This window comes from Emys orbicularis, chromosome 1, assembly GCF_028017835.1.
Source record: "Emys orbicularis isolate rEmyOrb1 chromosome 1, rEmyOrb1.hap1, whole genome shotgun sequence".
Classification (NCBI taxonomy): Eukaryota; Metazoa; Chordata; order Testudines; family Emydidae; genus Emys; species Emys orbicularis.
In genome coordinates this window covers 124320680-124342976 of record NC_088683.1, presented here as the reverse complement: position 1 = coordinate 124342976, position 22297 = coordinate 124320680, and the positions used below count along the sequence as shown (strand labels likewise).

At 43.3% G+C, this 22297-nt stretch overlaps 1 protein-coding gene across 1 annotated transcript in view; it reads right to left on the bottom strand.

Annotated features, from left to right (window-relative positions):
* Nucleotides 1-22297, bottom strand: part of PDE3A (phosphodiesterase 3A) — a 373127-nt gene that overhangs the window by 109029 nt on the left and 241801 nt on the right. Inside the window, exon 2 of the mRNA XM_065417047.1 lies at nt 9119-9169. Within this exon, the coding sequence (XP_065273119.1) occupies nt 9119-9169 (51 nt within the window). The remainder of the gene's footprint in view (nt 1-9118; nt 9170-22297) is intronic.

Genomic DNA, 22297 nt, shown 5'->3' with positions numbered 1-22297 from the left:
TTGACATTAAAGATGATTTTATCAAAACGTTATGAGGTGAAATGATATAGAGAGATTCCATATGCTGCTGCAACTATACTTAACTAGAACAGTTTCCCTCTTAATTACAGAGTACAGAAACCAATATGGCCCCAGGGAAGATCATCCTCTGCTTAGTAACAACTCGTTGTCAATCAGCTTCAGAGAGTCCACAGCTTGTTATAACGTGTAAAAAAAAAAAAAAAAAAAATCTCTGAGCATTATCCATTGTGATTTTTGTCAGCCTTGCCCAGGGCCGCCCCTAGCTATTCTGGGGCCCTACACAGCCCCCCCCCAGGGGGGGGCAGGCCTCCACGGGGGTGCAGAGGGCTGGCCCCAGGCCTCCGCGTGGGGGGGCAGGGCTGGCTTGGAAGACAGGGGTGAACCGCCCCCCAGCACTCACCGGCGGCACTGCTGGGGCCGGGCCGCTGCACTTCCCGCCGCTGGTGAGTGCAGGCCCTGCCCTTCTGCACTCCTCAGGGGTGGGAAGAGGCGGGGCTGGGGTGGAGGCTTTGGGGAAGGGGTGGAGTGTGGGCGGGGCTGGGGTGGCGCAGGGGTGGGAAGAGGCGGGGTGGGGGCAGAGCAGGGGTGAAGGGCCTGGGGAAGAGGCGGGGCAGGGGCTGGAGCATCACGCAGCCACGCAGGGCATCAGGAAATTTGGTGCCCCAAGTTTCCTGGTGCCCTACACAGCTGCGTACTTTGTGTATGGGTAAGGACGGCCCTGGCCTTGCCATTACCCATGCTGTATGTTGTGTCGGGCTATAACTGTGGCAGAGGTTGTTTTCTACAATTTACCTTTTGACCTATGAAGGCCCAAACATGTGATGAAGTGCCAGAACAAATTGCAATGTGAAAACTGTGTGTTATTGGAGAAGCGTGAGATGGGGAACTGGTGGAAAATTATTTCTCTCATACATGGGAAAGACTGTTACATTTATTTGTTTAAAAATTTATGATATTTATTTTTCTGTTTATGAGCTAAATGTTGTTTCACTATCAATGTCAGCTACATCACAAGGAAGAAACTGTACGTCATAATGTTACTCACTGTGAACTCTGTAGTTTGTTTGCCCTCTTTTCCTGTTCTATAGTAAGCATTCAACAAATGCCTGATCCAGAGCTCATTGAAGACAATGGTAATCCTTCTATTGATTTTAATAGGATTATGAGGTCCTAAAAAGTTATGTTAATTTTTTTTAAAAGTGCAGGGAAAGAACCAGATGTTACTTTAACAACAATGAGCCCAATCCTGGAGCCCTTACATGAATAGTCCCTCTCCTCACACAGCAAGTCCTAACAAAATCAAAATTTAAGTCAATGGTACTACTGACAAGAACAAAGACTTGTGTGAGTTAAGGCTAGAAGATCAGACCAAATAATACTTTGCCATAGCCCCTTTCAACCAGGGATTTCAACTGCTTCAACTAATATTAGTAAATGAGTTTAAGAATGAGATATTTTCCTCGTTTTACAAACGAGAAAAAGAAGGCACAAAGGGAGAGAGGTCAAAGCGAATTGCTCATGGTTGCAGCAAGCCAGCATTAAAGACAGAAACAGAAACCAGGAATCCTGACTCATTCCCTTGTTGCAGCCACATCTCTTCAGAGGTATACAGATTTTTATAACTATGAGGCAGTATTTCCTAAATTAATAATGAATAGAAATTAACAGTGAATTAAACACCAGCTTTATGTTTGAAGAAAATTGCCTATGATTGACATGCTTTGTCAAGAGATACAAGTGAGGGGATATATTCACAAGCTTTAAAAAATGTATTTGCTGTCAAAATGCTTGGGATGGGGGTGTTGCATGAGTGTCAAGCTGTGGGAACTACTTATATCTGCTAGACCATGTATAGCGAATTGGGAACTGAACTTCACGTGCATGCTGCCGTTAGTGTGTGTGTACACTAAATCCTTGCTGGTAAGAGAGAAGCCTCACTAGCTACATTGACATAAACCCATCAAACTTTCAGCTAGTGATTTAACAGCCCAGAAGGTATTACTGCTGTTTATATTGCTATAAAAGAACATTTCTAGCTAAGGAAATATTATTGATTACTTTACTTACCTCTACAGTACATCACTTTGAACTGTTTATAGCTATATAAACATCTATTATCGATTATTGGTTTATTTAGCTTTTATGGCACCGTATAAAATCAGTTCCTGCTTTTAAATTCACAGCCAACAATGAGGGACAATCCCATAAAAATTTTACATTGTGGACTGAAGTGTGAAGATTCTGCCTGATCCTAAATCCAGTCATTTTAAATTAAGGTCTCTCCAGTGGTTTAGGGCCCAACCTTACAGTTGAAGTTAAGGGAGCAGAGGATACTCAAACATCTCACAAGAAATGCTAAGCACCTCATAGGCTCCAGCTTATACATCTATAATAGTGTTTTAAATGCATCTCTATGCAGTGATGCCATTGTGGGTTACAATTGCCAAGGAGGAAAATAATCTAGGACCAGATCAAAACCCAAACTATTCAAGTTCACTGTAGTTCAACTATTACACCAGTTCAACTATTCAGCTATAGAATACCCAAGCACACAGGATAAAGGGGCATTTCAGAACACATGCATATAGTATTTAGTTACTACATTGTTCCTTAGGCCCCAAAAGCAGGAATTTCCCCCAAAGTACTGGTTTCCCATTGCAAGAGATGCCCCACAATGCACTTTGCTGTCAGCACCACTATTACTTAAGCCTGCAAAGGGGATTGGGTTAAGTCTATTGCCAGCATTATTTCTAAGGCCCTTCTTTTTAATGTCCTTACATCTCAAATAAGAGTATTAAAAAATATTACAGAACCACTGAATATCAGGAGCAGGAAGTAGGGAAACAGACTTACCTTACTTCCATAATCAGTCCTGATCTATGGTGATGCAAGCACTAGAGTACATCCTACTATTTCTACATTAAATTCTGGTCTATATATTTTAAAGACACAGATACTTTTCTTCCTTTTAACAACTTTGAAATAATACATCAAGCAAGATGTTACTGAACAAAACCGAATTTTTGCTAATTCACTAAGTCTATGTGTAATCAGTGGATACAGCATATAAAATAATATAACAGATGCACTAATGACCCCACCTACAATAGACAATGTTTTCACCAATGATCAGTTCACAGTCTTTCTAGTACATACATTTCCATTAGATCTTTAGTTAAAGACTCACCTTTGCTAGACAACTGATTTCTGTTGATTCCTTAAAATTGTCCTTCATAATACAATAAGTATGATCATACTGCAATCGTATCTATACATTCAGAAGCACATGCACATGCCCTTGTAAAATCAGCTTTATAAATACTTATGTTAGGATGCACTAATCATTATGGAAACTACAGGCAATGGACAACTGGATTTCATTGTTTAAGAAGAAATATCAGTTACAGTTACTTCATTATAATCAAATCAACAGTGATATTGCCAGGGGACACAATTACACAACAGATGCACCAGTACACGGTACCTGATCAGTAACGGGAATGGACTCCCATCTACGCTTCAGTAAGAACAAGGATTTCCGGCTCATGATTTTGACTGTGCTTTAGAGGCTTCCCTCTTAAGAATTTGAAACCAATGGCAAGAACCTTATTTCTGATTCTTTTGTTTCATTGCTGTAGACTGCAGAACTCCTAGAGGTATACAAGTTTTGCAAGCTGCAAGGTTGATACTGGTTTTGCCCAAGCTATTTCCCGTTTTATAAGCTTTCTGTCTCCTTACAGTCCCATGACAAAGAGAATAGGGAGAGATAGCGAGAAAGCCCAGCATCCACTGACGAATTACCTCACAGAAGCATGAAGTAGGTAGACAACACCAGACGCACTCAATCTGAAAATAGCTGTTGCTTAGGAACTGGAAGGGTAAAACGCAGCACCTCAGCTATATATAATTGAGAGCTTTTACATTTAAAGTGAATTAAAAACACTGGACTTGTCTGTTTTTCTCTATATTATCATCATTTTACAAGATTAAGAAAGGAAGGACCACTTGGTTCCATGGAGTCCTGGGATTATGCCCACCCATTAAACAAGCCAAACTTGGCTTGATGACAGCAACAAATAATTCTCATCCATATGATGGCCTTAAAATGATGTATGTATATAAAGTGCTTGACACTTCTAAAGGGATTAGAAGTGCCAAGTATTACAATCAATTTTTTAGCTGGTAATAATTAATGGAGGCTTCACACTTTTAACTTAGAGGGAGATAATGACAAAGATTAATTCCATTAGTCCACAGTGGCTCATATTATATATATTTTCTTATTACTCCTAGGGCAATTATGCACCACGGCACATGCGCAGAATTTATGTCCCCTGCGGATTTCTTTGCTTCAATGCAGAAAAATGACTTTCTGATGGGGAAGCAAAGGGAAGCCAAAAGAGCGGTCATGTGACCCTCCCCAGCAGTAAGTTTTGGATGCCCAGGGCAGCTGGCAGAGAGGTAAACCATTGGGGGGCAGGAGGCGGGACTGGTGAAGACCCGGCTGGTGGCTCCTACCCTGCACCGAGCTCGGCTACTAGTCCCAGGCTGGGCTGGGGAGGACGGAACTTCCTCTTCCCCAACGGCATCTGGATTTCTCCCCCGGCTGTAGGAAGCTCTGCTAACTCCCTTACCTCCCACGCTTCCTGCACCCATCGATGCTCAGCTGCTGGGGAGGAGGGGGGTGAGGAGGAATTCACTGTACAGGGAGCTTCTCCCCCATCCGCCCAACCCCCATCCATTCAGACTACCCCAGCATCTGGACCCCCCTCACTGATCCCTCCACATCCAGACCCCCCCTGCTGAGCCACAACTATCTTCACCTGGACCCCGCTACAAAGTCCTATAACCGTTGCATCCAGATCCCCCCACACCTGGATCCCCCACTGAGCCGGCCGCACCCAGATTGCCCCACACAGAACTCTCTCTACCTACACCTGAATCCCCCCACACTAAGCCCCTTCAGACTTGGATCCTGCCTTGCTGAGCCTGCCTGCCCACACCTGGTGCACCTAGCATGGAGGGGCAGGACCCTGGGGTGTTTCTGGGGCAGCCCAGTCCTTCCGCTGTGTCAGGGTTCGGTGCAGCTTCACCGCTGAGTCTGTGTCCATGATCTCCCGCCTCTGTGCAGCCAGTGGCCTGTGCTCCCCAATGCTATGCGGGAGCTTCCACATTTATTTGACAAATTAATTGGCAGAATTTTGCAGAATTTTAAAATATTGTGTGCAGAATTTTTATTTTTTTGGAGCAGAATTTTTATTTTTTTGGCGTAAAATGCCCTCAGGAGGATCTTATATAAGATATTAATGAGACAGAATGATCCAGTGGAAGACATGACAGATAGGATGTACCTTAATATTTGTGACCTGTACAGAAAATGCAGGATACATAACTAGGAATTTCTATGACATAGAAGGGTAACTTGGAATTTCTCAATTTTGTGTGCATGCATGTATATATGTATGATCTCTAACGTTGCACTGAATTTTTTTGCACTCAGTATTTAAGAAATAAAACTTTACAATATTTCCTGGTGTTTGAAAAACACCACCACAGGATGGGAAAAATAAACTTCTTGTGCATCACCATCTTTGATTCTAGAGATTTAATAAGCGTTTTACAATAAATATTTCTAACATTAGGTGTTACCTTCAAAGATCAAAATCAAATGATTCTTGTAATAGCAATCTGTCTGCTCTCTATGAAGCAAATTACAATCCATTTTAACTAGATGAGCCCCATGTGCTCTAGTGCTGGAAGTACAGATTTCAATAATGGGGACTGGAAAAAACTGGAGTATTGGTAAAGCTTGTCAGTATCACAATCAAAAGGATGAAGGAGTCTTAGAATAAATAAATACATTAAATAAATAGAAAAAGGAATGAGATACTGCTATGGAAGTTAGCAGCAGGTTAAGTGACATAGAAGTTTAGCCTTGTACTTGACACATTTAAATTCCAGTCAACCACAGCGGCACGTAAGGAGATAAAACTCTTTTCAGAGTCAGGAATTCCCAGAAGCATAGAGGCATTTTTGGGACATCCTGCACTACTTCAAGTTAGGCCTTCACCCTTTGTTTAACCCCCCTAATCAGAAAGCACAAAATGAACACATTTTCCCAGTGTGTTATTAGAAAATGTACAGTGCACTACTGGATAGTTTCTGCAGGTTTCAGACACAAACCAGAGACAAACTGCTTATTCATAATAGAAGAAACATCCTGGTTGAAGGAGAGAGTTTGAAGTTTTATTTTATAGCAAGCAAATTGTTCCACTTCCTTCTCCCCCGAGGCACTTTGCAAGTGCTCATTGAAGAAAGAAGGCTCTAAAATCCTGTTCAGTGCTTTCTCTTCTTTATTCCAGGAGAATTAACAGACAATGGGAGACTCTTCTAGCGGCATGAGTTTTGTGATCTCTCTGTTTTAAAGTCCACTATGCTGAGCTACACGTTGACCAGCTAGGATTCAAGTTATTACAATTACTCTGATCCAAATAAATAGAAATCTCAAAATAGACTCTTTTGTATTAGGAATTAAATAATGGACAACAGTTTTCTATATTATATATCTGTGAGTTCCTGAAACAGGGACTCCTGGAATAAACCTTTATTTTAAAATACTCAGTATTCTACAATACTAGACAAAACCACTGCAGCACCATTATTATAAGCTACAGGGTTTTGGTACCACAGAACACTGAAGAACTTTTTTTTTAAAAGGGAAGCCTGTCTGAAACGTCATTCAAGATGAAAAAGGAACAGTATTGCTCCAGTTAGAATCCTACACAGAATAAGGTCCAGTACTGAGTTCAGTGAGGTGGTAAAAACTTATAACTTCTCACCTATAACTCATAACTGCTCACAAATACCTCTCTGCTTCCTTCATTATGCAATCTGAACAACTTTGTCAAAATCTTTTTAGCAACAGTTTCACCCTGGGCAACATCTGCTAAGAGTACTCAATGGAAAGGTTTCACCTGGTCTCCATACAATGGCTATTTCTTAAACCTGACTAAACACCCAAGAGTCCTCTCTATCTGAAATTAGGCCAAGCCGTGGAAACTATCCCGTCCTCAGGAAGAAGCAACATGGAAAAGCTAGCTGACTTTCTCCATCTTCTGCCTGGGAGAAATCGTGTCTTATTGAAGTCAATGGCAAAACTCCCATTGACTTATAAAGGGACAATATGTCACCTCTTCATTATGCTGAAAGAACACTATTTTTAAAAAAACCCAAAACTCCAAGAGCTCTAGATACTAGAATTACTGATTTTCTGCAACAAGACGTCTGTTTACTGCTCAGTCTGTCCTCTGCCTCTCCTTCTTTTTGAAATCCATTTAGCCTCCAGTGCACTGCCAAATGCAGACTTTTAATCTGCATCCAATCCTGCAGATATGTGTTAAAGAGACACTAAACATTTTGCTGCCTTAAGCAATGGCCTTTTCTGCTAGGATTGAAGCACTTAACACTATAAACATATATCCCTAAATTTTCAAGAGAGTCTAGTGATTTTAAGTGTCCCAAGTTTTGGTTTCCAAACTTGAGACATCTTTAAAGTAGACTGGTTTTCAAAAAACACGGAACCCTGTTTCCTGAACATCATGCCCATTTAAAGTGTCTCCTGTTTGGGACTGAAATATTGAAACACCATAAATCACTAGACACTTTTGAAAATGTAGGCCACAGTGCAGGCTTAGGCCAGAATATTAGTGAGTCATAACTTTGACTTTCTTGGCTTATATTTCTTTGGGTTACTATGTTCGAATAAGATTTGCCTGCTTGATTCACTCAGTGGATCTAAACACCAATTTTCTGCCAAATTAGGCAGAGCAGATAATTAAAATCCCGATCTGCATTTGAGCAGAGTTTTATAAAATATTACATATTTATAGGCCTAGCACAGCAGTGCAAAACAGATTTTGGAATGAATTTTAAATTCTGTTGTTTTTCTATGAGGATGAGTTTAATTGGAATTTGTAGGTAAAGTTTTTAGATTTTTTTATCTGGACAACCAACAGAAGTAATGACAAACTGCACAACATTATTTTCCAAATTGAAAGTAGTGAACCTTGTAAAAACTGATATATATATGACCATACAGAAGTGTCTATTTCTCATTTAAAAGGCTGATGTTTCTGCAATTTTTGGAGGAGGGACAGAAGGTTTGGTAACCCTGTTCACTACACCAATTGCTACAACCCAGTAAAGATAATAAGTAGTAGGCACTTTCTTAGGGACAGAAACTTCTATGAAGTGGGTTTAGGCTTAGATCTTAGTATTTGTATAATGATCCTTGATATAACAGAATGATGAAAAGAAGATCTAAAGTGTGGTGGTTTTAGTTATTGACTCAAATAATTTCAACACCAGAGTTCTTTGCCCCTCCAGGAAATCTCTTGATCATCAGACACCAGTCTCCTCTGAAGCACAACCAACCCTATGACTTGGTTTCTATAGATGTATTTTTATCTATCAGCATGATACTATTATCAAAGCTGCTGTTATTTCTTTGACTTTAGGATGAGTCAAGGTAAAAGAAGTGGCTACGAACAATTCCCATAAAATTCTATGTCACCATCAATTCTGTTTATCCTTGTACTGTAGGGGAGTACCACAGAGCTTTATAATGGTATTTCATATGCAAACAGAAAAATTATCTACAATATTTGAAAATGCAGAGTTACAAACTTAATATTCTGATTTAGATAAACAATGGAGTTAGAAAAGACATGCCAACACTTCTAATCCATCTTCCTGCCAATGCAAGAATGTTCTCTGACTATTCCAGTTTGAACATGACCGCTATTAAATCAAAGTTGTCACCATTTTACACTCTTTTTGGCCCTCTCCTGCAAACCTGCTCATGACTAAATTTACTTATGTGAACAGTCCCACTCGCTTGAATAAACCTATTCAAATATGCGTGTTTACAGGATTTAGCCCTTAATTTACCCTTTCAATACTCAACCGTAGCATATATTGTTGCTGATTTTCTTAAATTCCGCCCTTTGCAGGACAAGCTCAGCAGACAAAGTAACATATTCCAGAAAAACAAGCACCCAACCCCAAATTACAAGAGAACAATCCAGCTGTAACTGACCTGTGATCCTCTGGACCCTCGTTTGTGGTCCCATTCAGAGTGCCCCATGAGCTAAAAAAGAGAAGAAAACAAAATTTATGGTAAGCGATAGGTTTTGCTGATTTGCTATAAAAGGAAGAGTCAGGTTCTTTGGTATTCTATATAGTTTTTCTTTTAAAACGTGTTTGCTTATTTTTCCTGTTTAATTAAATATACATTTTAGCCAGTAGACCGTTTTTAAAAAAAGGTATCTATGCTTATTACTTTAATTTTGCATGTGTAAAATTGTTAGGGACAGATCACATCTGCTCCTATACAAGCAAACAAGATTGTGCTTGTGTAGGTAAAATTCCCACTCACATTGATAAAGATTTGGCCAGGTGTTCAATATGGCCTTGGCAAGAGGGATATTACTACATATTAACAACTGGATTATCAAGAAGAGTTGACTGTTGATGACATGCCAATGTACATCTTACATCAGGTGTAAAGGGTACATTCTCTGAGAGGAAATAAATTAAAATCACTCCACTATATTGGAAAAAAAAGGCAAAGTCGTTTGTGAAACAGATGAGATGAGCTCAATGTTTTCTAAACATAATCTATCATTGAAACTAAGATTTGCGATAGTATACAACTGCTAAAGTAACATTGTTCATGCTTAATTTATTTTCTGTGGGCCAAATTCTACACTCAGTTACAAACATGCAAGTTACTCTTCATGAGATTGCACTGACGTAGGTGCAGCCACCGGACATGGGATTGCATTGAGTTCTGTGGGGTTGTATGAGCATCCCTAAGGGTAGCAAATGGGCAAAGACCGAGAAAACAAGAGCAATTAGTCTTTGCTACTCATACAAACATAACTTTATTCAAATATACAAACAACAACAACATGAACATATGAGGATGAATAGAAAGTGAGTGAACTCATTACTAATTATCCCAAATTCCTTTCCTTGCTCTTGTCTTCACGTCCCAATTTCTCCCTTTCTCCATGTGCCCTCCCAAAGGAAAGGATGGTACAACCAGAATGCACATACTTGGTTCAGCACTAACACAACTAAATTTTACAGTCCATGCTTCTTGCTATATGTGCACTGGAAACTCTGATCACAAGATAAAAAGCATTAAAACTGCTCTTTAGAAGAAGGAAAAGCTACACACACACACACAAATTCTCATCTGTTCCAATTGTTCATTCCTGTTGCTTCCTTCATGACCCTCCCATTATATGTAGTTCTTTCCCCCCACAGTTTGAGATAAAACATTCATACAGATGACTGCTCCATAATCAGAAACAATGCAAATTGCAAGGTCTGACCCATCTTGACCCTTTTCATTAAAACTAGAATCTAGTTACTCGATGATGATGACTGGGACAGAGAAAGCGTTCTTTGAAGGCATTCCCCTGAAGAACAGGGGTGTAGCAAGAGTTCCATGATTGCTGGGCAGACATGCAGGCTAGGTAGCTAAGAAGGGCAGTTTATATATGAAATACATAAAATCTTGAAATAAATACATAAAAATAAAATAAAAAACAACTAGCAATGACTAGGTCAAAGGGCAATTGGGGAGGAAGAAAAAACCAGGAGGAAAACAGAATATATATGTATTTTTGTATTTAATAAAATCACGTTTTACTTATTAATTAACCCAGAGTATGTATTAATACCTGGGGGAGGGCAAACAGCTGTGCATACCTCTCTATCAGTGTTATAGAGGGTGAACAATTCATGAGTTTACCCTGTATAAGTTTTATACCAGGTAAAACAGATTTATTTGGGGTTTGGACCCCACTGGGAGTTGGGTATCTGAGTGCTGGAGACAGTAGCACTTCTTAAGCTGTTTTCAGTTAAGCCTGCAGCTTGTGAGGGATGTGGTTTAGACTTGGATCTGTGTTTGCAGCAGGCAAGCATGTCTGGCTCAAACAAGGCAAGGTACTGAAGTCCCAAACTGGCAGGGAAAACGGGCTCAGAGGTAGTCTAGGCACATCAGGTGGCAGTTCCAAAGGGGATTTCTGTGATCCAACCCGTCACAGTGAGTAACCGTTTTTTTTTTTTATTCGAGTGCTTGCTCATATTGATTCCAGTTAGGTGACTCCCAAGCCTTACCTAGGAGGTGGGGTCGGAGTTTATGGAATCACTGATTGAAGCACCGCCCTGCTGAACACTGCATCATCCCTGGGGTGCTGGGTGATGGCATAATGTGAAGTGAAGGTGACCATGTAGCCACCCTACATATCTCTTGGATCAGTACCTGGGCCAGGAAGGCCACTGAAGACGCCTGAGCTCTGATGGAGCGTGCAGTCAGAGCAAGGACAGGGACCTTAGTGAGGTTGTAACAAACTCCGATACAGGATGTGATCCATGACGATATTCTTTGCGTGGACACTGAGAGGCCTTTCATCCTGTCTGCCACAGCAACAAACAGTTGGTTCGACTTACGGAATGGCTTAATTCGTTCAATATAAAAGGCCAATGCATCCCACACATCCAGGGAATGTCTCTGCTCATGGCTATTGGCACAAGGTTTCGGAAAAAAGACAGTAAGAAACAGGTCTTGATTGGCGTGGAAATTCGAGACCACCTTTGGGAGGAACGCTGGGTGGGGTTGCAGTTGCACCTTATCTTTGTAGAAAATGGTATACGGAAGGTTGGATGTGAGAGCCTTGAGCTCAGACACCCTTCTGACTGATGTTATTGCAACCAAAAAGGCCATCTTATGGGAAAGGTAGAGAAGTGAGCACGTTGTTAGGGGCTCGAACCGAGGCCCCATCAGCCTATAAAGTACCAAGTTAAGGTCATAAGTGGGGGTGGGCCGCCGAATATGAGGATATAATCCATTCAACCCCTTGAAGAATTGCCGCACTATTTCGTTGCGGCACTATGTCCATGCTCTCCTGGGTGAAAAGCTGAGATGGCAGCCAGGTGAACCATTATCGAGGAGTGAGACAAGCTCTGCTGTTTCAACTTTCGGAGGTAGTCCAATAATAAAGGGGACAGACGATTGTGTTGGAGGGATACGACTCTGCGAGCACCAAACTGCAAATCTCTTCCACTTGGTTAGGTAAGTTGCTCTGGTTGAAGGTTTTCTATTACCCAGAAGAACCTCCCTAACGGGGTCTGAGCATGTGAGCTCTAGCGGATTCAACCACGCAGCTTCCAAGCCGTGAGCTGGAGAGACTCGAGATTGGGGTGTTGAAGCCTTCCGTGATGCTGAGTGATGAGGTCCGGAACTAGCAGTAGAGCGATTGGAGTATCCAGTGATAGCTCCAGTAGCCTGGTGTACCAATGCTGACATAGCCAGGCTGGTGCCACCAGGATCACCAAGGTTCCGTCGCCCCAGATTTGAATCAGTGGTATAGGAGGGAATGCGTAGAACAGGCAGTCCTTCCATGGACGCAGAAGCATGTCTGCCGACGAATCCGGGCTGTGGTTCAGGAAGGAGCAGAATTAGGCACTTCCTGTTAGCCCTTGTGGCGAACAGATTGATCTGGGGAATTCCCCACTGCTGGAAGATATTATTTATTACATCCGGGCGGAGAGACCCCTCGTGATTGTGAACAGACCTGCTAAGGTGGTCTGCTAGTTTGTTCTGCGACCCCGGAAAATAGGATGCTTCCAAAAGTATGGAGTGTGCTATGCAGAACTCCCAGAGCGTGAGGGCTTCCTGACACAGGGGAGAGGAGCATGCTCCCCCTTGTCTGTTGATATAAAACATCGCTGTTGTATTGTCTGTCAGGACAGATATGCACATGCCCTCCAGGAGAGGCCGAAAGGCCTGACATGCCAGCCGGACCGCTCTGAGCTCCCTTACATTGATGTTAAGCATCAGTTCCTCCTAAGACCAGAGGCCCTGAGTTCTGTGCTCCCCAAGGTGTGCCCCTCCACCCCATGGCCGAGGCGTCAGTGGTCAGATATAGGGATAGACGGGGTTTGGAAAATGCGACCTCAGCGCACACCAAGTGAGGGTCGAGCCACCAGTGAAGACACTTGAGAACCTCCAGTGGAAGGGTAACCACCATGTCTAGACTGTGCCTACTTGGTCGATACACTGATGCCAACCAAGCTTGGAGAGGTCTAAGTCTGAGCCTCGCATGTTGTGCAAGACGGAGGGGGGGCAAGGAAAATTGGAGAGAATATCCCATCTCTATCGTGCGGAGGACCCAATGGTCGGAGGTGATTTGGGACCATGCTTGGTAGAAATGGGGCAGATGTTCCAAAAGCAGGAAAGGAGGATCCAGTTGAGCGGTTGGTATGCAACCATGAGCAACAGCGCATTGCGATGCCGGGAGACATCATCCGCGTTGCAGAGTGCGCTGAGTCTAACGCCGCTTGCAGCGACATCCTGGTCCATGAGAGCCGAGAATTCCGGCTTAGAATCTAGTGGGACAAGGTCCGAGAATTTGGACATTGCGTCCCATGACTTGAAGTTATAATGGTTAAGGACTGCTTGCTGGTTTGCGATATGAAGTGGAGCCCTCCAGTGGAGTAGATCTTCCTCCCGAAGAGGTCCAGCTTCTTTGCGGCCTTAGCTTGAGGAGTAGGCCATTGCTGCCATTGCCTCTCCCTTGCGTTAATGGTCGCCACTACCAACGAGTCCGGCGGGGGGTGGGTAAACAAGTATCCGTAGCCCTTGTAGGGCACAAAGTACTTTCTCTTGACTCCCTTAGCTGTAGGGCCCATAGAGGATGGTGTTTGCCAATGAGTTTTTGTGTTTTCCTAAATGGTCTTTATCAGGGCAAGGGCCACCCTGGTGGGTCCTGCTGGGGATAAAATGTCCACCATTGGGTCTGACACCTGTGACCTCCTCCATCTGTATCCTGAGGTTCTGAGTGACCCGCCTCAGAAGTTCAAGGTGGGCTGGGCTGTTGGGAAGGGGAGGCCCCGAGGATGATCCTGCCACTGCCTCATATGGAGATGATGATGAGGAGCCTGGAATATGGGAGGTCCCCTCCTGGCCATCCGGCTCCTCAAAAGGCTACAGCTCTTCCCCAAAGTCGGAGTCAACTTCGATGCTGGCCCCGGTACCAGCCATGGTACTAAGTGTAGCCGCGGTGCCGGACACATACCGATTGAGGTGCTGGCAGTGGTAACGGTGGCTGATGCCCAGAAGAAATCCCTGGCCCTAGACGCAGTCCTTCTCTCAGACACGACCAAAAAGGAGCGTGCCAAGGCAGACCCCTGGGACTGGTCTCCAGTGGACATGGAATCCAGAAGGGCTACTGGTTCGGCATCTGAGCCGGTACCTGCCATTGTGGTGGCCACAGTACCGGGGGGAAAGTTTGGGTCAGCCCCGCTGTCTAGGAGTGCCGGCAGCTACGGTGTTGGCTTCTCTAGGACACATATGAGTCAGTGTCCGATGCGGACTCCAATGAGTCCACGAACGGGGACCACGACGGCGTCATGCCCATCGGTGCTGGGGATCAGTGCTGGGGCGATGTACATCATTGCCGATCCATAGCCGGCTTGCCGCTGGACTGCACTGGTGGTCTCTGAATCATTTGGGGCCTCGGGACCGCTGCCGTGACACCGTGGCCAGGGGCGTGCAGACCTGTCAGTGCGGTTTGGCAGGGCCCTATATGGGGCGCCATGAAGGCGCGACTCCAGGGGGCTCCAGAGCCGACCTGATGCGTGGTGCTAGGGGAAAAACCTTCCAGCGAACTGTGCACACAGCACGCACACACCTATTTGGAATTGATGGGAGCAAGCACTCGAAGAAGAGCAGTGCATGCTTCTATGCTGGCTGGGAGTGTTCAGACAGGGAGCTACACCAACCGAGCATTTTAAGGGACTCAGGGTTACAGGACAACAGTGACAACCTCTCACTGGTCACGTTCTGGGTTGCAATTCAGACAACACCTAATTGCATAGTGAGAGAGAGGGAAATTAGAACTGATAGCCTTTCTGCTGACTCCCTAGTTTTATTGAAAATACTTTTCTGTTCCACGTACTTTGTTACTGAAAATGCTTGCTGTGCCAGTTTTCACCATTTGTTGCTCCTTATTGTTACGCTTGTTTATTACTGTATTAAACAGAGCCTGGATGTTGATATCTCAATGGATAACTGATATTTTAAAAGCTACAAAGAGGTCATCTACCCAAGCATATTTTTCCTCAACCCGGCTTCTGGTGAAACCCTCATCTATACAGTAACTCCTCACTTAAAGTCGTCCCAGTTAAAGTTGTTTCGTTGCTGATCAATTAGGGAACATGCTCGTTTAAAGTTGTGCAATGCTCCCCTCTAACGTCGTTTGGCAGCCGCCTGCTTTGTCCACTGCTTGCAGGAAGAGCAGCCCGTTGCAGCTAGTTGGTGGGGGCTTGGAACCAGGGTGGACCAGCAGTCCGCCTATCAGCTCCCCGCTCCCCTAAGTTCCCTGTGCTGCAGCCACCCAATTGCAGCTGTCCCTCCCCCCACTGCCATGTGCTGCTCCTGCCCTCTGCCTTGGAGCTGCTCCCCGAGCCTCCTGCTTGCTGTGCAGGGGGGGAAGAGAGGAGGACTAATGTCAGGGTGTCCCCTTCCCCCCTGCTCCTACACCCCGCTTACCCCTTCTTCTCCATATAGAGCAGGGAGGGGACACAGATAGAGAGAGCCTGGGGCAGCAGCTGCTGTTCCAACTTCCTGAACCAAGACAATGCACTTAAGAGTGGGTCAGCTTACTTAAAGGGGCAGTGTGCATCTCTCTCTCTCTCCCACACACAAGGTGTGTGTCTGTCTCTGCTATGCTGTCTCCCCTTGTGTGAGAGGCTACATTAACAACAATGTGTTAACCCTTGAGGGCTCAGCCGAGTGCTAGTTCATCATTTAGCACAGGGGTTCTCAAACTGGGGGTCGGGACCCCTCAGGGGGTCACAAGGTTATTACATGGGGGGTCGCGAGCAGTCAGCCTCCACCCCAAACCCTGCTTTGCCTCCAGCATTTATAATGGTGTTAAATATATAAAAAAGTATTTTTAATTTATATGGGAGGGGTCGCACTCAGAGGCTTGCTATGTGAAAAGGGTGACCAGTACAGAAGTTTGAGAACCACTGATTTAGCAGCAAGGTATTCCCTGGGAAATATCCCACCCTCTGACTTCACCACCTCCAACCAACCTTCACAATCATCATAGCTATGAACAGTATTAAATTGTTTGTTTAAAACGTATACTGTGTGTATATCTATATAATATATAGTTTTTTGTCTGGTGAAAAAAATTTCCCTGGAACCTACCCCCCCATTTACATTAATTCTTATGGGGAAATTGGATTCGCTTGACATCGTTTCGCTTAAAGTCGAATTTTCAGGAACATAACTACAACGTTAAGTGAGGAGTTACAGTACCTTGAACTCCCTACTCTACTGCCTTGAGTCAACTCCCCAGACTCTAGCACTTATGGAAAGAAGCTGCCTGCTTTCTGAAATGGACAAGAAATTTGTCCACTTATCCTTGTCCTCAAATATTTCCAATGGCTCCCCATTTTTTTCATGTTCCTCTAGGAAACTGCCCTTTTTGTTTCGACTTATTTTAAACGTTTGTACTGAATAGAACCTGTTCTCTCCACACCTCCCTCCTGTTCCCTCTACTTTCCTCATACTGGCCTCTTTCGTCCTGGATTCTTCTTTGTCCCATCTCATAATTTTGCAGCTGGTGGTGCAAGAACCGTCTCCACTGCAGCTCCTTGTGTCTAAAACAGCCTTCCTGAGTCTCTCTTCCTCCTCCATGGTTCATCTATTTTAAAATCTCATCTGAAACCATACCTTTTTTGACACCTGTTAGTTTTTCTCCCTTTTTGCTGCTTATTTTAAATGCTATAAAGCAGGGGTCGGCAACGTTCGGCACGCGGCTCGCCAGGGTAAGCACCCTGGCAGGCCGGGCCAGTTTTATTTACCTGCTGACGCGGCAGGTTCAGCCGATCGCGGCCCCCACTGGCCGCGGTTCGCCGTCCCGGGCCAACGGGGGCGGCGAGAAGCCGTGGCCAGCACATCGCTCGCCCGCGCCGCTTCTCGCCGCCCCCATTGGCCCGGGACGGCGAACCACGGCCAGTGGGGGCCGCAACCGGCCGAACCTGCCGCGTCAGCAGGTAAATAAAACTGGCCCGGCCCGCCAGGGTGCTTACCCTGGCGAGCCACGTGCCGAACGTTGCCGACCCCTGCTATAAAGTATTTAGTGTCTCAATCCTGCAAATCCTTAACTTTAGACACTGTGAACAGTCTCACTGAAAACAACTGAGCTGCACTTCTAGTGCCTAACGTTAAACAGGTGCATAAGTCTTTGCAGGACTGGGGCTTCAAAAAGTCTACGTGGCTGATGCAACTGGAAATAGAGTGGAGGTCTAGCATTTGTTGCCCCAAATATGGCGAGAGGTTCCTTTATCTCCACCCCCTATCAACAAACTTTAAAAGAAAAATAAATATTTCTGATGTATAAGAAAAAACCCCAGTGTAACTGATCCAAATACAGGGTATGGCAAAGAAGTACTATGTACACTAGTTCCCTAGATGTTCAGGAGCATAGGGAGTGTACCATAGTTCAGAGGCACATGCCGTAGGCACTCACAGAGTTAGGCCCTTCAGCCTCTAGTCCCAGGTGGGGTCCCACAAATATTCAGAGCCTGATGAATAACTAAAGGATTGCTTTACTAGGGCTGTCAAAAATGAACAGTGCAATTGCCCTAGGCACAACTGCTTTTAACGTTTCCAAATTAAGAGAGGAAAACACAACACATAGCAGTTCCCAATCCACACTCTCTGGGCAGCTCAGTGCCAGAATACAAAAGTGGCGCTCTTCCGGCCTAGTGCCAGGGATACTTAGTCCAGGCCACTCCTCTCCTGTAGGCAATCATGCACTGGTCTGCAGAATCCCCGTCCTGAGTCCAGTCGTTTTGTCCAGCACCTTTTTTCAGGCCAGTCCGTACAGCCACTTCGGACTATCCATCAGCCGTCACTACCACTGGCTCCCTTGCCAGGAACCACTGGCCTAACTCTGAGCACTTCAGTCCCAGCTACTAAACTTTTTGCCTTATTTCCGCAGCCAGTACTTTGGCTTGCTACTCTTGCTCATAGGAAGCCTCCCACTTCCTACTGAGTCAAGTCCCCCATGATCTTTGGTATTATTCCTTTTCATGTGCTGGAGGGATTAGAGAGTCCTTTGCTAGTTGGAAATTACACTGAGGGTTTACACTGTGCCAAGTAAGGACCCAGATTGTTCATTACATAGCTAGTTTTTTGGTTGTTTTTTTTAATTCTCTCACAATATAACTATTAAAGTTGTTTACTGAAGGAGGGGGCCAAATTCACCGGTGAAGTAAGTAGCCATGAGTTCACTGAAAACATTGGAATTACCCCTGCTTATGCCAGCAATGGTTTGGCACCAATTTTATTAGCAAACTACCATAGCTCCTAGTAGCAAACTACAGAACCCATATGCTTTTCATTTCATTTCTCGACAAATGTGTCTTCATGAAATCTGGCATGTGTGTTATTTGCTGTTGCCACGATAGGCTCCCTAATGCAAGGCAAACTTAACAAACATTGTTCTCACACTGCACCCTGAGCATGTATTATATTAGCACATTTTACTGAATTAACACTGTGGTGTAACCTGCTGACATGAAATAAGAATTCCAGGACAAGGAGAGACTTCTACAATTCCAGTCTGTTTTCAAGCACAGCAATAAACTTATATTCTTAGAAGTCGTGCCTACAGAATCAACATTTCTTCTTTTATAACCTACAGAAATCTGGTTTGCATTAAACTTTAGTTCATCAAAATACAGAACTACTTTTTTTTCCTGTCAAGCTAACATTCTTGTTCACATCTGCAGTGGCCCATAGCATATGAAAGCGGGGGGGAAATCACTCTTGTTCCAGAGCTTTGGGTTTTATAAGCACACACAAATACAGTAGCTGTAACACAACCTTCCACATAACCTTTGCAAGCACAACACGTTTTTCTATAGTGGTCCAATTTACTAGCTACCGCATTGTTTACCTCTGCATGCCGCACTTTGTTAGGTAAGTTCCGAAGCTTGAAAAGATTTCCTTTCAATGAGTGCTAGAACACAACACACAGAACACCAGAAAAGCACTTATGCCAGACTAATGCGCCTCCAAATTCACTATTTCTACAAGTTTAACAAAAATCAGGAGATGAAGAAAATTAAATAGTTTTTAAAATACGATAGTCAGAAAGACACAATCTAGATGAGCCTATTCTCAATGTTTTGAAATTATAATGAGTGAAGGAAGCACAGCTTTATTGGATCAGGACATGCAAGAGAAAGACGACAGACATGAGAATGGATTTTAAGTGCCAGGCTGCAAGTTTATTAACTTTAATACCAAAAGGTGGGCAAAACTCTTTACCAAACTAAATAAAGGTAAAAAATTAAAAGGAGAGAGAAATGTAGAAGTATAGGTAAAACTGGGCCAACCATAGTGATACTGTAGGCTGGTACTTCTTTTATGAAGTCTTTTATAAAGACTGCAATCTTGTTCTCTAGAATTTGAGCTTTCATTGTTAAAATGAATTAAGTCTCTAATCCTCATGGTTGTGAAGAAAATGTTCAAATTTTCTTTTCAGATGTAAACCGATGAAGTAATGCTTGTCAAAGTCTGCAAAAATCCTGATAGAATAGCATCAGTTGCCTCTATTCATCTTAAAGGCTGTTAACACCGAAGCATAACGAACATTTAAATGTGAATACAGCATTACCAACTCTCACAATGTTAATGCGAGTTTTGGGATATTTGATGTTTTTCTCAAATCCCCAGTTTCCTGAGAGATATGATTAGGTGAGAATCTCAGCTTTTATTAAATAACACATTCCACATTTCTAGTCCTTATGAGGGTAGAGAAAAGCTTGTAAAGGTGACCGAAGTTAGTTTTATTCAAATGTCATGATTTTTTTAGGCCTGACTGATGATTTTTGAACACTTGGGACAGTGTGAATACTGTGAATATTGTTGACTATGTCACTGTTGACCAAAGCATGAAAAAACAGCACTCATATGATGAAGATCTGTGTAACATGGGTACTGTGTGTGTGTGCAAAAAAGGTGGTTATTTCACTTACATTTTTAGGAAATGGTATAATGCAGCATTTTGAAAGTGCAAGCTGGCTAATTTAAGCACCAAATCTTACATCCTGATGGAGCTCTATCAGAGGAAATGAGGAGTTGCTTTGTTTAAGTACACCTCTACCCCGATATAACGCTGTCCTTGGGAGCCAAACAATCTTACTGTGTTATAGATGAAACCGTGTTATATCGAACTTGCTTTGATCCACTGGAGTGTGCAGCCCTGCCCCCCCAGAGCGCTGCTTTACCGCGTTATATCCAAATTTGTGTTATATCGGGTTGCGTTATATCGGGGTAGAGGTGTACTTCTGAACACCAATAAAGAGTAGTAAAGTTTAGTGTTTCATAAAAGACTGTAAATCAATCTATAGCGTGGAAGGAAGATTCTAAATGACTAAAAAAAAGGAGGCTAAAGGTAGGATTTTAGTGCCTAGAAACCTTTCTTTTTAACAGGTAGGTTCTTTTCATAGGTTCTACGTCTAGCCCAATGGGATCTATTATTCTGGCCTTTTTATTTAGTATATTATGAGTGTGGATGGATAGCCAAAATTACACATAAAACAGGCACATAAGAGAAGAATGGTAAAATAATCCAAAGCCCACTGAACTAAATAAGTGTCTGTCTATTTGGTTGGCTTAGGATCAAGTCCAGGAGGCAGAGAGAGAGAGATGATATAATCTTAATACAATTGCTTAGGCTAGATGGAAAGTACATCATTTTCTTCCTTTGGTTAAGAGAACATAGATCAAAATTGGACTCTTACGTTTCCACCACATTAGGCATAAATCAGATTCTTGTTGTCCCCTAACAAATAAATGAAAAGTAAGTACAAATGAAAAGCTGAAATGCTGCAGAACAGCCTCTCAGAGTATTCTGTAAATGTGAGCCAAATGCTCAGTTACTCTCCTGCCTTCTGTGTTTCTCTGGTAGATTATTTCCCCCTGTGGATAATATGTCCTGAACTTTTGAGAATCTGTATATGTGATTTGGGAATGGTTGGAAGTGCTTTATTTTTTTTTAAACCCAGAAGAAAGTAACGGAGCATCTAGCAACAACTAGCAGCTACAAAATTCTTACGATTTTTGGCTGGCAAACGGCTGGTGGTTGTAGGCGTAGCTCACAATTTGAGCTCTCTCTAACTTGGGTAGTACCCGCCAACATGTCTGGATATGGGGATGTAACCACTACACATGGGAAGAAGCCCCATGTTTTCATCTTGACCAACCAATAGCCTTAACGTATTTGTGTTTCCCCATCTGTAGAATAAGGACAACACTTTCCACTGGCTTTCGCTCTGAAGATATGAAAATATAAAAAGTATCTTTATACAACATAATAAAGTGCTCAATGAGAGCTGCCCACTATGGTATGTATTCATTGGATATAGATAATCATTTTACTAACAGGGTATTATGTCTGCTGTTGTTTATATCATAGTTTCTTTATTGTAAAGAAAAATCCCTTCTTAATGGAATGCTCCAAAATATAGAAAACAAACCTTTTCAAACAACCACTCAAGCCCCCAGGTTCTAAGCACAGCCAGCTTTAAAGGACAAGAAAAGACAAGCAACTATTTGGGGCTTTGTACAGACTTGCACCTCACGTCTTGCCTGATTTAGCCCTTTGGCAGTGGGACAACAGGGGCTACAACTTTTGCACTTCTCCTCCCAACAGCTTGGAGTCCTACAAATCACAAAGGTCAGTTTCTGTTTTGAGACCTGCAAGAAGAGATGCCTTTTAGCCGCTTCTTGGTCCAAAAAGGATTTTTCAAAAGTTCAAGGCTTGCTGGATGACAGCTGGAGGTGGAGGCAATTTTTAAAACAGAAAGAGGCTTGAAATGGTTTGAGTTAGTCCGAGAAACACAGCACTATCCCATGTTTAAGGTTTAATTGGCAGGGGCTGTAAGGCAGTGGTATGAGCCTGAGCTTTTTCCTTGTAGAACAAATGCTGAATGGCTATCTAGCTAAATGAGCACTGTGAAGCTGGTATCATAATGAAACTGGAAGCAACTCAGTCAGATTCTATGGGGTCATTAGCTGACTGTCACGGTCTGGATCATGGGTATGCAATAGTCAAGCAACTAATCATATTAACACAAGACAGTGTGCAAAGTAGAGCAAAACATAAGAAGTCTT